At 44.0% G+C, this 17,324-nt stretch overlaps 1 protein-coding gene across 3 annotated transcripts in view; it reads right to left on the minus strand.

Moving 5' to 3' along the window:
* Positions 1 to 650: 650 nt before the first annotated feature.
* Positions 651 to 17,324, minus strand: part of nrp1a (neuropilin 1a) — an 83,155-nt gene continuing 66,481 nt past the window's right edge. For 2 of the 3 annotated variants that reach the window (XM_032551082.1, XM_032551084.1), the window contains exons 11-18: positions 15,053 to 15,197; positions 9,847 to 9,957; positions 9,140 to 9,190; positions 6,283 to 6,426; positions 5,917 to 6,194; positions 5,737 to 5,833; positions 5,592 to 5,645; positions 651 to 3,795 (exon numbers count right to left, since the gene is read on the minus strand). In XM_032551082.1, coding sequence (XP_032406973.1) covers positions 3,509 to 3,795; positions 5,592 to 5,645; positions 5,737 to 5,833; positions 5,917 to 6,194; positions 6,283 to 6,426; positions 9,140 to 9,190; positions 9,847 to 9,957; positions 15,053 to 15,197 — 1,167 coding nt within the window. In that variant the 3' untranslated portion in view covers positions 651 to 3,508. The remainder of the gene's footprint in view (positions 3,796 to 5,591; positions 5,646 to 5,736; positions 5,834 to 5,916; positions 6,195 to 6,282; positions 6,427 to 9,139; positions 9,191 to 9,846; positions 9,958 to 15,052; positions 15,198 to 17,324) is intronic. The other variant, XM_032551085.1, reaches the window with a different exon arrangement.

A 17,324-nucleotide genomic window follows, 5' to 3' on the forward strand; every position in this document is an offset into this window, starting at 1 on the left:
TGGAAACACATGTACCGATTAAGTTCTATAACGCAACAACCGTAGCCACCCAGTGGTGGGTCTGTGCCTTACCAGAGGCACAAAACTAGGAAACATTTCGAGGTCCGGACTTCAGATGTATGGTCCATGCTAGTTTGTAACTTCTACATCTTGTTTTCTACAGACATGCTTGACGTCACCATCTGACAAAATGATGCTTTGTGTAACCTGTAGATGGAAACACGACTAATTTGCATTTTCTCTCTTTCTTTCTTTTTTTTTTTGCGTCATCTTAGCAGGATGCTCCAAATTAACATTATAATTGGAGGTAAACATAGCGAGCTTAGTGTCCATTCTTATAATTACTGTGCTGCTGTGGCTGAATATTTCAAGACACAATCAGCAAAGTGAAAGCAACGGAGCAAAGGAGAGTGGGTCAAAATTCCTCCATAACAGTAGCTGCTTTTCCTTTACACAATTTTGTCATCAAAATTGGTTTATTTCCTCAAAACTGCAGTGGAGCGATCAGGTTACTCAAATGAAGAAAACAGACGCTGTGCTTTGAGAAAGGGTCGCTTGTTCAAACCCCTCGCTGCATATAACACATAACAACACAGTCAAACCCAGTGCTTTTTATAAGACCTTTGCTGTTTTATTACTTCCCCCCCCCCCCCCCCCTACAACAGCAAAATACAGAAGCAGTATTGAAAATAAAAGTCTTGTTTTTCTTGTAAAAAACAAACAAAAAGAACAAACAAATAAAAATCTGCACAAAATCTGAATGACAGTACAAAATGAAGCGCTAACATGGCATGTACATGTACGGGGAGGGGAAGTTTCTTCTTTAAAAAAAAAATCTGTTCCGTCTTTTCAGTAATGAAAACTTCTCTCTCTCTCTCTTTTTTTTTTTTTTTTTTTTTTTACATTTTGGATCCATTTCAGATAATCTGAAATGATGCTTTTAAAAAAAAACGAGCACAAGTTGTTTTTTTTCTCTCTTTTGACGTAATTTTCTTTTTTTTTCTTTTTGCAAATGAACACTATAAACACATAGACCTCTTAAATATATTTCTCAGTGCAACATTGTTGGTTTCGAGTCCACGCTACAGAATCCGGTTTTTTTTTTTTTTTTCCTAGATTGCTTCAGCTACCGTCCTCTGAAACTGAAAGCTGAGGAGAGCGGGGGCGTCCGATTTGAAATGGGATAATAATAATAATAATAAAAAAAAAAAGGTAAGAGTGTGTGTGTGGTGCGTGCGGGGGTGGGCGTGTGTGTGTGTGTGTGTGTACACCACGGCACGACATACAAAGCACACGGATTTAAAAGACGTCACCCTTCTTAGATACAAAAATTGATCGAGTTCGTGATTGGATCGGGTCGATGGTGAGGCAAACCGATGAGTTTCATCGTTGGGCTCGCAGGCCCCGTCTTGTGTGGGCGTGCATGGGTGTGTGTGTGGGTGTGTGTCCTCGACATTCTCTCCATCCGAGTGTGTTATGGTGGGATTGTCTCATCCGTCCATCTGCAAACTTCTCGACTGAGATTGTAAAAGTTCACACTTTTTAAAACATTGAAATAACCTAGAAAAACAAACAAACAAACACTTTGCCACGTTTTGCAACTTTCCACAAGTGTCCTGGTGTTCCCCCCCCCCCCCCCCCCCCCCCCCATGCCTGAAGGGTGATCACTTGATGATGACGTGTGTTCTTGCTGTACTCTCTGTGTGGTGAAAAGCCCCTACAGTCAAAAGGTGTGTGTGTGTAGGGGTGTGTGTGGGTGTGTGTGTGTGTGTGGGTGTGGAGGGGCAACAATCCTTTGGTAAAGCCACGGAGGGATTCCCAGATAACCTGATTCAGGTGATGCCGCTCGATCCCCCCCGCTGTGCCGCTCCAATGACGTCGGCTCTGACATCACGTCGTTATGGCTGCTACATGTGAAACGCATAAAGCTCCCGCAGGCCCAAGCGAGACCTTTCAGCTACACGTCTGGGTTTAATCACGAGACACGTCCATGTCCAGCTGAACTACCGGTAGCACCGTCACTCGGTCAGTGGGTCAGCTCCTTTTTTTTTTTTTTTTTTTTCTTTTTTTTTTAAATCGGCTTCCTATCAACAAAAGTGCGTTCAAGCTGCATTGTTCAGATAGCACTTCTTACAGTGAACATCCACAGTGATGCTGGAGGGAAAATAAAAGACAAACCCCCCAATAATAATAATAATAATAATAGAACGTTGGTTGATGGTTTTCATTTTGGTATGCTGGTCGACATATATATATTCTGACGTAAACATGTCTAATTTTACCCTTGAATTCTGTCAAACGAGACATTAGCAACGGAGGATGTTTTTCATGTGCATGTTTTACCCTTTTATTCATCCATCCTTTGAGTTGTGTGTTTTTTTGGGGGGGGGGAGGGGGGGATGAAAGATGGCTTCGACGCACAAAATTAGCGTCACACACACGCGCACAAAATCAGTCTTGCTTGCCTGAGCAACGGAATCTACGGCCGACGCCACACTTCTGCACAAAACAGTCAAAAGTTTGTGTTTACACACGCACACACACACACTCACTCGAACTAATGGAGGGGGGAAAAAAAGGGATACTGCAGCTTTTTTTTCTCCTCTTTTTACTTTCTTTAAAAAGGGCAATAAAATATATTAAAACTTATTTACAAAGTTTTTTTTTTTTCTTTTTCTTGGACAGAAAAACAAAACAAAACAAAAGAAAAAGCGCCATAATAAACTATATAGTCCTGTTTGGCAGGAATTCATAAGGTAATGTGCCCCTGTTTCCTTTCATTATAACTTAACCCTAATATAATTCAAAAGAGAACTCGGTTCAACGGAAAAAGGCCAACCAAAAGGTACTAAAGGCACTGTCAGAACCATACGTGAATGGGACCCGAACTGCAGGGGGGGTCAAAGGGGAAAAGGATCGGGGTCGCGCTCGTTACGCCGCCCCGCAGTGGCAAAATATACAGTTTCGTCGGGATATGGTTCTTTAAGGGTTTCGACACGTCTCTTTCAAAGCGTGAAGAGGAACAACAGCTTTCATGAACTGATTCTACAAAACAAAACCTTCCCCAAGACATTTCTTCCCCCCCACCACAAAAGATAAATACTTTAAACATTATTAATAAATTGGTCTCAACACCAGCATCCGATTGTAGAAATGAATGAAAATCAAAATACAAAATTATAATATCATCTAAATCATCTGTACATACTTTTTTTTTTCTTTTTTTTTCCTGTATTTTATTATTTGTACACAGTGTCCCCTACTGGTAGGTTCTTTTTACTGCAGCTCCTGAGAAAAAAAAGCGTGGATCAGTCCAAACCTCCCACTGGTTTCCTGAACCCTTGACCCTCATCTGTTGAGCGGAGGGTGTTTGGCAGTTCTGTTGAGCCCGCTTACGGGGCCGGCATACAAAATATGCCTGAAGATGTTTTTGTTTTTTTTCCATTCTTCTTCTTTTTGTGCGAGCTCTGCTCCGTCTTTTAGTCTTGTGACAGCAGCCTGACCCGTCTCATGCCTCTGAGTACGAGTTCTGTACATTGAGTTTGTCCTTTTTTAGCTTGACACCGTCCACCAACTCAAAGTTATAGTTCTCCAGGGCCGATAAGTTCCTCTCCGACATGCCGCCGTGCGAGCAAGCGCAGTACAGGACCACGCCGCAGATGGCCCCCAGGAAAACCCCCAGGGCCGACATGGCGATGATGGTGATGAGGATGGGATTGAGAGTTTTCAGCATGTTGCCAGCGCCGCTGATCTGGTTGGTTTCTACCAGGTCTGGATAGTCGGTGATGTCCTCAACTGAAGGAGAGAGAGCAGGAACAAAGGAATGTGACAAATTCAGAGAAAGCTTATTAGTACTTCATGAACTTCTTCACATTATGTCACGTCAGATCCATTAAACCCAACGTGTTAGTTTTAGACCAGCAGAACAAAAGTAATGCAAATCTGAAAAGTGGAAGGAAAACAATAATTTTACAAATAAAAGTCTTAGAGGTAAAGCATACATGAGTTGGGGTGCACCGATTGCAATTTTCTGGCCTATCGCCGATTATGATTTATATAAAGTCTGACCTGCCAATTATAATTTTGACTGATATGGATTTTATTTGTCTGAAATGTTGCTAAATATAGTACGAAAGTTGCTGAGTTGGCACCTGGGTGACTCAGCGGCGCCGGATTCATTTTTGAGGTGGGGGGGTCATGGGGCGTTTCGTCACCTCTGTTACGCACTTTTCATGTCAGGCGCGCGCACTTGTTCAATTGATATGATGGCACCTGTCAATCAATTCAGTGGGTTTGTCGCAATTTGTCCCGTAGTAAACAGTAAACACCCCTTACCTGGAGGACAACGTTTTAGGGTCTAACCTGCGCTGCGGTCATAGAGATTTCTGAGTGGGACAGATAACCAGCCAGACTGCTGACAATATGTTTGCATTAAAAACTAAATGAAGGGCGTGCTGTGGTGGTGTAGGGGATAGCGCGACCCACGTTTGGAGGCCTTGCGTCCTCGACGCGGCCGTCACTGGTTCGATTCCCGGTCCCGGCGACATTTGCCGCATGTCTTCCCCCTCTCCTTCCCCCTTTCCTGTCAGCCTACTTTCATATAAGGGACACTAGAGCCCACAAACAGACTCCCTGGAGGGGAGAAACCCCCCCCCCCAAAAACCACCATGAATAAACTTTAATGTGCTTGTTATTTAGCAGATAAAAATGAATTTCAACAGCCAACAGAGACCTGAAAACCATCAGTAGCCATCGATACTTATGGCTACTGATGGCTGATTGGCTTTTGGAAAAGCAAAGAGAAAAAAACAAAACAAAACAAATCCACGCAATTATTTTTAGACCTGAGCAAAAATGATCTGCTCTGGGCAAAGTGTGGATGAGCATTTGGTCCAGACCGGTAAACGGACATGGGCCCCATGTCTTTTTTTTTTTTTATTTCATCCCAACTCGATTAGAAAAAAAAACATCGCCACACTTCTATAAATGGTGACAAATACAGAAATCTCACTGAATTTTTAGGCAGAATTGGTTCAGACCTGGACCGGATTAGAGTCAAAGCCTTTTTTCAGATGTCAGACCGGTTCCCGATCCCAACCCGACCCGAAGCTGCCGCATGTAAACCTTTGAGTGACTGTTATGATCTGGAGCCTTAGATTTGGTCCAGATCTCAGTGCTGGAGGTTTTCTCTGTGCCTCTGTCTGCATATAAACACAGAGAGATGTCAGTCACAGATTGTCAGAGTTGTGTGCCGCCGGTGTAAATGTCTGGCGGGACCAGAGGACAGGCAGGGCAGGACCGTAAAGTGGGGGGGCCAATGGCCCCCTGGCCTCCCCTGTTCCGGCGCCTATGGGGTAACTACTGTTAATTACAAATTTGCAGACATGACCTAGTGTCTGTCAGTTAAACCTCTTTCACAGCAGAGCAAAAGACGATCGTGGTTGATTTTTAGACCTTTACCGAGGTAGATGAGATCAGTGGACAAGACTTAATTTCACACCTAAGTATTGGCCGATCAATGATCTCCCAAAATTACAGAAACCAGTACACCCTTAATAGCAACTATTGAAACTCCATTTGAAATGGCTTACAAATTTCGTTGATATTGTCCTCCGGTAGCATTGGCTCAGTAGGCACATCAGGATCTATAAAAACAAGAAATTACAGATTAATCCAGTACTTAAGGGAACATCTTCAAGACCAGCACAAACACAAGAACTGGACTGTCATCCTCACCTTCACAATCTGATTTGCCAAGCCCGTCGAGAACCTTAATGTCATCCACAGCGATGTCTCCCCAGCTCTTCCTCTGCACAAGACCCTCAATCACCACCTTTGAAATAAAAGCGTATGCAATTTAAGTCAATCCGATGTTCACGTTTCAGAGAAAAGTAGGTCATTTGACGAGACACTGACCTGATAGGGTTTGCTGATCCGCGGGACAAGGACACGCCCTTCCCTCCAGCGATTGCCTTGGTGACCACTGACCGTCCAGAGCAGGATGTCGGCAGTTCCTTCCTCAGTCTGCTCGCGCTGTTTGATATGCAGTGTTCCGATGTGTGACCCGTACATGTGGTACCAAAAGGACACGCACAGGTCGGAATCCTCAGAGCTGACCACGGGACTCACTAGTCGAGCCACTTCGCTCTCCTGGAGACCGGTCGCTAGCGTATAGATGAAGTTTCCTGACCCCCCTGTTGGTTAGTTAAATTTACTTTACCTTGGGGTAGAAATGGGTGCAAAGTTACTTTTCTGTGTAGGCCAACAGATTGAGGTACTCACCTGTGTGGTCCATGTTGGGGCCAGTGTTGAGAGTTGGGGTGCCGCTGGACTGGATCTGCCACCTGGAGCCAGTGTCCTCTGAAGTCCAGCGGCAGAAGGAGGGATCATTGGGCCAACCGAAGTCGCAAGCAAACCACAGAAAGCCTGAAAGCAATTTGAAGTCAGGTCAAGCTTTAGCGAGAGATCTCATTTTATTACAAAAGAAGAAATGCCAATAATTTAGACTGCTGCTTCGGCTTGAATCCAGACAATTGTTGAAAGGCTTGTAGCCTGTAGTCATGATCTGACCATAGGCTACAAACAAGAACATCCTACTCTACTCTACAAACTCTAGAGGGCAGCAGATCACCATAGAACAAAAGCCTCAAGTCCCACTTGTTGGCGAGACAAAAGTTGGAAAATGAAATCAAAATGTGACACGAGACGGAGAGAAGTGTTGGTGAAGACATCACACCGTCCTTTTATCACGACTGCGCTTAATGATATCTCTTAATGAATGTAACAGGGTTGAGTAGGGAACAGACGGGGAGGCATGCTGGGAACACTCGCCAAACAATGACGGGGGGATGGAGACGACAAGGTCTGGACACAGCTTAGAAAGAGACATTCAGAGCATCCCGCTGAGAGATGAGGATTTTAATGAGAGCGGGGACTTGAGATTTCAAGACCGCAGCGCCGAGGCGCAGTTCCAACTGCGCGGTCCCCCACGGACCTACGGCGTGCCGGAGGAGCCTCTGCAGAGGCCAGAAAATGTGTGAGAGCTTTTGGACAAAGAAAGACTTCCAATCAACACACGGGAGAGGGATGTTTGGGATGTTAGGCATGGTTTTAAGCTCCAGCAGGAGATGCCTTTGGAGATGTAACGAGACTGCCTTCCAAGTGACAAAATATATGAGCCAATATTCCCTTTAATAACGGCGAGGGTTTAACTAGCTTCTGCAGGCTACGACTCTATTTACCCATTAAGCACAAAGGCTGGAATTCTCATGTGGAACCACATTACAGACTCCAAGCCACGTTCACATATAAATCCCACTCCCAATTAAAAGGCGTTTGACTTTCTTTTTTTTTTGTTCCACTATTGGAAGGTTTTGACTGAGGCGGCCAACAAGCTCTGGATAAGATGAGCAGCCACATGACGCATTTGGGCATTTCATTAAAAGAAAAGGAGACGTTTTCCTGCTCAGTACAAATGGAAACTAGATCCTCGGAGATTAGGATGCATAGGAAACAAGCACCACACAGACTCAGGACACATAAACATGAACACATGTATGGCGCGATTCTACTGACATGGAATGTCTTTACCCTTAGACACAAGGTTTAATTGAATGCAAAATAAGAAAAAAAGAAACCCAGATGTTCTCATTCATTCTCTGCAAACGTATTCGTACACCTTCAACATTTTACAACTACAGATGACTGTGTATGTTATTGGGGTGTTGTGTGACAGACCGACACAAGGTAGTACATAATCCCAAAAAGTTGCTTCTTTGCAAAATACTTTGAAATTAATCCATGGATGGAGAGAATTTGAGAACATCAGGACATTTTGGTCTGGTCTCTATATGGGCTATTCTGGCATATGAATATGCTTCAGTCTAAATTATTGCACTGTACTTCTGACTGTTTATGGGCTTTGATGCATGGATGGAGTGTTCAGCAGTGTCTTTGCATGTAGGCCAAACATAAAAACTATTTTCTCATCTTACCAGGTCAGGGCACCATGGATTGTCCCTTACATTGTCTGTGGTAAACTGCAGACAGGACTTCTTCATTTTGTTATTTAACAATGGCTTTGCTTCCTGCCACTTTTTCATAAAGTTGTATTGGCGGAGTGCAAGACTAATAGCCGTCTTGTCAACAGATTTCCCCATCTGAGCTATGGATCTCTTGGCTGCTTGCATGATTAATGTGCTCTTTCTGCATCCTTTCACATTAAGTGGACGGCCACGTCTTGGGAGGTTTGCTGTTGTGCCGCACTTTTTCCATCTTCATGCAACAGACAGTGCTACATGAAACGTCCAAACTTTGGCCTGTTGTTTTACAGTTTTCCACAGCTTTGTCCCTGAGCTGTCTGCTGTTCCTGGATCTCGACAGTGCCGTTTGCTAGCAAACATCTGTCTATATTGATACATGAAATCAAACACAAGTGGACGTAAAGTCCCGAAACAAAACGGTAAAAAGTTTAAGGTGTTCAAAGACTTTTGTGAGGCAACATGCACTCATAAGTTCATTCTCCTAAATCGCCATGCATTTTCTCTAAAACACAAGGTTGAGTTTAAGGCAAACACACACTACATGTCACTTTCTTCCATTAGGATAGCCGCTGCCCCAGCAGACTGCAGACAGACCATAAAGCCAGCTGACTGAGTAAATGGGGATGGGTGGAGCCTACGGCCCATTAGCCAAGGTCAGACTGGGGTGCTTTCTCCCAGCTGGCTGCTGCCTCATCAGCCCCGCTATAGGAGACACTGCTATGTGTGCTTGGCTGGGGACGTGGCCCCAGAGTCCACCTAATTTCCTCCGGTCATCTGCATCGTGCTTCCCTGTTCTTCGCGCCAGCTCCTTTTTTTTTTTGCGTGCGTCAGTGTCGGCCCGGTGATTAGTGATTATGCTGAGGAGGCAGCAGCGGAGCACCGGTGCTAATCATCAGCCAGCCTCGCGTCGTGCAATCCCTCTCACCCCGTCAGCAGGAGCCTCTCCGGGCCATATCATCAGCGTTAATAACAGGCCAACGCCAAAGGAGGAGAGGGACCTGCCTGGCGATGGCATTCATTACCTTTGGTCTGCTTCTTGTGGTCTAAAATTAAAACTCAGCAGGTAAACAACAACAAATCCTTTTTCAGAAACTTACCTGGAATGGGGTCCACTTTTAAAGTTGTGGTCTCTGGCATTGCGGTGCCACCTGTCACAAGATGGAGTAGCAGCACAGTTAGCCTTTTTTCGAAAGGTTGATTCCTTTCTGAGACATCATCTGCATTCATGCCAGATAGAGCTGATCACTTCATGCCACTTTCCATTCATTTCCTTCAATACACCCTTTCATCGACTATCGTCGCCTATGAGTGAGACAGTGCCATGCTCCTCATTGGAGACTGCTGGTTAATGGAGAGTACCAGCGGCAGTGCAGGCTCATTGAGTTACTGGGTTAGTGGGAAAGGAGGCCAAGAGGACAGCGCGTATGAGAGAGCTAATGACAGAAAGAGGCAGAGCTCTGCTGCAGAGATGCAGAGACAGGTGTGCGTGGATCGGTGTGTCCCCCGTGAGTACCCATGAGGGGTGTGGGGGACTGGGGGGATAGGAAGACTGACGAGGGAGGTGGGAACTAAAGGTGCAACTAATTAGAGCTGCATCTATCAGTGCCAGCTCACATGTAGACGCATGCATGCATGCTGGCGAGCGTGCGCGAGAGATGCCAGATTGGCTATGCTAAGAAAACTCGGTGGCATTGCGTAGATGGGGGAAGGAAGAGGGGAAGCGGAGTCAGAAACAGAGTAAGAGAGGCGGGAGGGCGAGGGGGGGGAGAGTTTGGACGCAGTCTCATGAAGGCGATGTTAGCACCTGTCACGTCGTAGTCATCACCTGTGCCGCTGTGGCAGCTCGCCTGGTCGTCGTCACACTCATCGGAAGGGGTGGTGCTCGGGGCCGGAGTGGTCGGGGGGAGCGTCGGAGCTGGAAGACAAAGAGCGAGGGGAGTCAGCAATCAGCACTGATTGGATTTCTGAGCCAAACCGGTATTGGTGAGGAGGCTGGATGTTGATGAGTCTGACCTTATGCATGTGTGACTGGGGTCAAAGGAAAGTACTGCGAGATAACAAGAAATCTGCATGCAACGATTGTCATGTTTAAAAGTCCTCAGTTTTAACTTTGATCTGCGTCGTTTAACCCATTAAACAATTTTTAAAATTGCAGATTCAGCATTATTAAAATTCCAGATTAGTCTTAAAATAAGATGTGATCACTCTTGAACATATAGGTACCATTCTTCTGCCTGTCTTTACCCAATTAAGCTTTCTACATAGTTGTTGGCCAGTTACCTGTAAAACAGCATTATAATTTCCTGTAAAAGCAGCTGCATTTACATTGACAGTATAATTGTGCAATTTGACAATTCAAAAATAAATTTGCTTAATGCAAACATGCCAATTTTGAAAAAACTTATTTTTTGATAAAAAGTTTTGGCAGTAGGATGAGTTTTTTTTTTGGCCATATCAAAATTTCTTTATTTCACAAAACTGCAATGGAAACAACAGGAAGCAGGTGGACTATGATGACGCAGCATGTTTGTAATGACATATCGTGTGAACAAAAATATTCATGTGTGATTTTAATTGTGTTTTTTACTTAATGGAAACACCGCAATTGTGAAATTGTGTTTTTTTTCCCAACAGTAGTGGAACACTGACAAAGTTTTTCACACATTTGTAAAGGAAACGCAGCTACTGTGAAATAACTCAGTGAGATTTTCTGTCACGATGTTGTAGACCAGAGGTCCTCTGATCCAGACCTCCAGGGCTGGGGTCCTGAAACTTTTAGATGTTTGTATGATAGATTGGTTTTTTTGTGATTAAAAAAGAAAGCTAAAGAAAATAAAAATTAAATATACGTAAATACCCCAACCACAGCTACATACTGGCTTTCAATGTCAGCTTTTATTCCTTTTCTTTCCCCCTTCAGCTGGAGCTATTAGCAATGCTCCTTTTATCAAGTTGGAGAGGTGTGGGTGTATAAATGCAGCCTTGAAGTTAGCGCATGATGCTTGAGCGGTTGAAACTACAAGATGCAAAAAAAAAAGAAAGAAAAAAAAAGACATCCAAATGGCTACATAGGCAGGGCAACCATGGCCTATTATTACAGCCCTGAATCACTTCGATGTGGGTAAGGCCCGAGATCCACGCCACGCTCCACTGCCGCGAAGCCGTCCTGCGGTGTGAGCGTGCATTTGTAAGTTTTTATACCGTCTTGAGTAATGATCGGGCTTCCCCCAGAGCAGAGGGAGGAAAGAGAACGAGGGGAGAGAGGTTGAGCAGGGAAGAGGCATAGACAGATGGGGGGGTGAGCAGGGGCGAAAGTGTGTGCGAGCGAGCCGATCCTCCCGCTCTCGCCCTCCGCTCGATGAAATATGAGGCTGATCAGCCTCTGTCAGATTCAGGGTGGGAGAGGTCAGGGACGGGGTCAGCGCTGCGTTAGGAAACCCTCTTACAGAAATGAGGACTTAGCCCTCCTGCTGTGGCTCTTACTGCACACACACACACACACACACCCACACACACTCCGGCACACTCTTGAGGAGACAAATAGGCACCTGTGTATGTGCGTAATTGTATACGTTGTCCGTTTAACCACAACCTTGGCGAGGTACTTGCGGTTGCTGTGAGTGCATCCGTCTCTGTGAGTCTGTCTGTTTTTGGCATTAAGGGTGAAAACAAGCATTATCGCCTGTCTGAAGGTCCCGCTGGGAGTCCATCAGGTTTATGAGAGAATGGACTTCCCTGAAATCCAATATGTAAATCCACTACCATACCACTAGGCTCTTTCTGTGCTACACAACTGCACAAAAGTGTTGCTCTTCATTTCTTTAAATTTAGTTTCCAACAAAAAGCACTTTTTAAAAAAATAAAATATTCTAAAATAAAAAGTTTTACAAGGACCTTCTAAAAATTTTATGCGAACAGTAAATGAGTAGTTTTTACCGTTTTTAAGCCAGGTTGTACATTCATCATAAGCCTACAAACTAAACAGATGAACGAGTGAGATGTGTGCACCTAGCAGGTTGGTTGCAAACGGCTCCTTGCTAGCAACCTGTTGCAAAAATCACATGTTTGTAATTGAATCTATCAAAGATAGTGGAGAAACAAAAATGTCTTTAGGAGCAACATGTTTGATTACCTGAAAACTTGAGATAGCTGATCAACTGAACAATTTCCGCATTTCCTTTGACTACACATTGGCACAATTTGACATTTCGAAAATAAATTTGCTTAATGGAAATGCAACAATTTCAAAAAAAGATCTTGTTTCTCGATAAAAATTTGTGGCACCAGGATGAGATGCTTTATCTGCTGGAAACAGTTTGCTAGGTGTGATGCTTCTGGTCAAAGACCTACTAGTGATTTTTACAGAATACCTCAAGTCAGGACTTGGTGGCTTTGAATTCAACCTGCCACTCCTAGTCCCCTAATGAGGCAGTGACAACGCTAAACACAGTCGATTTATAAAAAGGTTCAAACACATCAGGAACACCACAGTTCTCACCATTAACACACGTTTGATGAGTCGAGTTAAGGTGCAATGAGACAAAACAAATAACTTAACTTTAGCCCTGGTTATTTTTTTTAGTAGTTGTGATCTGTGAAACTTCAACAAAACCCAGAAGGATACTTGTTGTAGCTCTGCGTTAAAAAAAAAAGTTATTGGTGAAAAATTAGATTCAGTACCTGTCAAAATTGGGAAAAGATTGCGCCTTTGTGACAGTCTGCTAAAGACGAAGCACCTTAACATACAATCTAAAATAGTCTCTTTGCTAAATTTCAGGCACCACACCGATTCATCGCTTGAGTTAGGCTTCGTTTTCAGGCTCACTGAAAGAGGTTTTAAAAAACCGCATGGGAAAACAAGTTAGCGGTGAGCGCCATTAAAAGAAAAAAAAAAACCAACAACCTTGAAATACCTTCATAAAGCCTGGGACAGCCATGGGTCAGAACCCTCTCAGCGCAAAACTTTAGACCAAGTCTAACTCCTTCGACATCGAGGACAGCTCGGTCGTTTCGCACAGTACTCTACATCTGCTCCCAGAGAGAGACCGCGAATAGACAGAAACAATATGGATCAATTCAAATATACCAAAGTCCTCTGGTTCCTTTGAAAGACCAAAGACGAGGACGGGCTGTGAAGAGGCTGATCGGGGGCCAGGCAGCAGCAAACCCAGGAGGCCAGGTGGGCTTTTATTTGATCCCCTCCAGAAGTGGCCAGCCATGAGGGCAGCTTTGATGTAACAGGGAGACAAGACAAGCCGTCCCTTGTTGGAATAAACAGCATGAGCTGGACAGCTGTGTGCTGAACACAGGGAGCCTTCATGCCCATCATTAAACAACCAGGGATGCTGCGAAGAGATGACGCGAAAGTTGTGTCTAGTCACGTTATTAGTTTGGTTGACAGATTGCTCACCTCACCGAGCCTGACACATCACACACGAAGAGATGTAACATACTGTAGGCTCAGACTGGGAAAACTCTTATCTAGACGTCCCTACTGTACTCACGTCACCGCCGTGGACAGAAAGGAATCACCAGTTTTCACCTCACCACTGGGAAAGAAAATTTGATTATGCCAGCTAAACGTGTTTCTGCTGTCAACGGCAAAGATAAAAGGTTTCACTTTGCCACCAAGAAATCCCAGCGGCCCTCACAGCAGCCAGCTGGAAGCAGGTATTTATAGACGCTCTGAGGAAGATGTATAACCATAAACTGTTCCTGCTTTAGGTCAGTTGTAGCTTCCAAATATTATGTGTGTTTTAAGAGGTTTTTTTTTATTATTATTTTTCAAAGTTTACATTAATTTCCTTAGTATTTAGTAAACTGCCTTTTTGGGGTCTCGCAATATTGTTGGGATTTTGGTCGATTCCCTCTTTCAACTCGCCAATCTCTCCCATCTGGTCACCCTTGGGGAGTTCAATATTTTAATAAAGTGATTTGAAAAAACAAAACAAAACAAAAAAAAACTCTGCCCATTTCAGATTTATAGAACTGAAATGAGGCTTGTTGATGGCCACTACAAAAACACTGAGTTTGTCCTCCTTAATCTACTTTGTAAGTAAGTGATGCTATGCATTAGGATAGTGTCCGTTTGGATTTGGAAGACCCATTTACACCCAAACATTAACTTCCTGTGTTCTTCAATATTTCACACACAATATTCTTTCATCATGACATCCATTTAGTGACGTGCCAGTCTGTGCAGCTCTCTTCCTGACGCCTTGATTGATTCTTGTTTTGGTTTCCACAATATCACGCAACAGAGGAATGTGTTACCTTAAAGCACATCCACAGTTCCATTTAAGTCAAATGTTGTTAATTATTAAAGGTTTATGGACCCACTGACCTCTTCGTCTACATAGCCAAAGTAGCCTCAATGTATGTAAACTTCAGAATTTGAGGAAATGTTTTCTCTCGTTGAGGAAATAATTTTGCTAATCCTGTCTGACCGGAACCAGGAAAAGCTCGGGCTGAAAATGTTGTTTTGTGGTTTTATATCGTGCTTGCAACCTTTGGGTATTTCATCCCTTCATCATTTATTATAATACATTTCTTACCACAGAAAGAATTTTGATTTATCATTGTCCATTTTTGATGTTTCAATCCCATAAAGCTGTCCAGATTGATGGTTTTGCTATTTTTGCCACTGTTTTGTTCAATGACAGAATCAATAAATACCAATAAATTAGAAAGAAAAACAACTATTAACATGTGCAGTTTAGTGATACAAATCACACTTCCTTATGCGACTGGTGTCCTGTAGACGCACGTAACTGATGGAAGTTATTTTAAAGGTCATTATTTGTGTGTGTGGGGTTATAACTGCTGTCATACACAGTCACAGTCATACAGTTACCCAAGAGAGACCTAGTAAATATGTTGTCGTTATCGTCACTTTTATCGTTATGACAACAGTTCCTTCAAACACGGTGATGGAAAAACTTTAAGCCCATATTGCCCACCACTAAGATCAAACAAGATTCTTATTCGTTTTTGTGTTGCGCATGTTTCACCTTCAATCTCGCAGCCGAGGAGCTCAAGGCGCAGGCCCATCCCAGCAGGAGTGGCCCTCTCTGGATAAATCCTGATGAAACGGGTCAGCAGGGGCTCCAATGTCCTCAGCTCAGGAGTGTCGTAATTACTGTTACCTTCAAATATCTGGCACAGAAACAACAACAACAAAAAAGAGACCAGTAGGCACAACATGTAATATGCTGTACACACACCCGAGCACGCGCTCTGGGATCCTTATTGCGGCATTCTGAACTTTACAGTGATACGTGTGGGTGGCGAGCGCCGGGTTGGGTGGAAAGTAACAGGAGTCTGGCGGGAAATAAAAGGCGATCAGCAGATCTGCGGTCTTGCTGACATCTAAACCGCAGCATACGTGGGTGACACAGAGGGTAAAAAACCAAACCAAAACAAAACAGCATGACGCAGACCTTTTTGTCAAAAAGCAACTTTCAGCTCCCTGAACTCTGCCTCAGATCTGTTGCACACAAACAAATGGCTGTTGGAGGGGAAAAGTGGGAGATGTAGGATTTAGGAGCAAGCAAAGAGGAAGCTAGAGGACCGATGGAAGTGGATTAATGAGGGTGATCACGTGAGAGAGCCTGGTGCGCTTTAGATGCTTGGGTACCTCTCTGGCGAGGTAAGAAAGGCAGCTAACTAGGACAGTCGGGGGTATGGATCGCTCTTGCTCCCATCATAAATCAACCATCAGCCCATCTGGATGAGATTTATGCGCTGTCAGGGACAATTGTAATTGGGGACGGGGTGTTGCAGCTCCTCTTGGAAAAGTACGTGGCTCTTTATGAGAGCATGATGTGTGCGCGCGCGTGGGGGGGGTGTGCGTGTGCATACATCGTGCCATAAGTGGAGTGTGTGTTCTGTGGACGCAGCAAAACTGCGTCATTTGCTCAGTTAGGAAGTGATTTCTTCTTCCTCTCCAAGTAGGTTCTTACTGTCCCCTGACAGACCCAAAGAGTGTGACTCACACGCAATGCCAAGCGGGGTGTGGGAACTTGGGATTGCGATGTTTATTTTAATGCGATTCAAAGCGCAGCCGAGATTGACTCGCTGTGACTGCTTTATTACTCACAACTGGCAGGTGCGACGTTCCGGCGAAAGTGGACCAAATTCATCATAATCAGAAACAACGTACAGATTTATCTGAGATGTTTTCAGAAGCACCTTTAAATCGGGTCAGAAAACAGACCATCTACTTTAATTTGTTGCCTTGTGTTTTCCAGGCATATAGTGCCATATTATTGCACAATCAAGTAAGTATGTTAACTTCAGTTGTTAGAAAAATGCTGTATATATCAAATATGACTTAAAAAAATATTTTACTTTGTATGCAACACCTTGAAATTGAGCTTCTGTGTCTTTAAGAAACTCTTTCTGAAGCTCCGCCTCCAGGAAGTCATCACAACATGACTCCTCGATAAACCCTTTAACAATGTTTTTACCAGCGTTTCAATGAGAAGTAGCTCGTGCAATGAGCTCAACCACCAGGTGTTTGCTAATTGCTGCTGGCTAGTCTGAAGGAGCTGAGTGGGGGGAGTCACAAGGGAAGTCTGCTTTGCATGCTGTGGAGACTTGGAAGCTTGAAAACTGCAGCTCTGGGGAGGAGCTTCTTCTTGAAGGCGGGGCTAGGTCCACCCAGGCGTTTTGCACTGCTGAATGGTTGCCATGGGAGATTAAAGGATTTCTCAGACATGCATAAAAGAATCAAGGCAACATTAAAGGTATGATTTTAAAGAGTGAATAAAATCCTAACATGTTGTAAAACTCAAAAATGTCAATTTTACATAATATTGCCCCTACTACATTATCTAAAGTTCTTAAGCGCCTTGGTTCTAGTACATGATTTGTCTAATCAAACTAGGTAGGCTTCTATGGCATTGATGGAGCATTCACACTCTAAGGGTTAAATGTTTGTCACTGATCCACCTGGCCGCTTCACCAGCCATCCATCATCTGTTGTTTAATCTAAGATCAGGTTGTAAGGGTAACAGGTCCAGGTGGGAATATCCTTCTCCCCAATGACACTTCAGTTGATTCCGAGGGATTCCTGCTTGTTCCCAGGCCAGAAGGTTCCTCCCTCCTCCTGCTTCTCTTCTAGGTTGAACATGTCTGGAAAACCTCCAAATGTAGGTTAATTATCTCTACAGCTGAGCCCAGCCACCCGAAGAACGGCTCCCATTTTAGTCTGTTGCATCTGGAATCCCATATCTCAGCCATATCAAACTTATTTTCATTTTGAGTCACATCAAGATTATG

The sequence above is a fragment of the Xiphophorus hellerii genome, chromosome 21 (genome assembly GCF_003331165.1).
Source record: "Xiphophorus hellerii strain 12219 chromosome 21, Xiphophorus_hellerii-4.1, whole genome shotgun sequence".
Taxonomy (NCBI): Eukaryota; Metazoa; Chordata; class Actinopteri; order Cyprinodontiformes; family Poeciliidae; genus Xiphophorus; species Xiphophorus hellerii.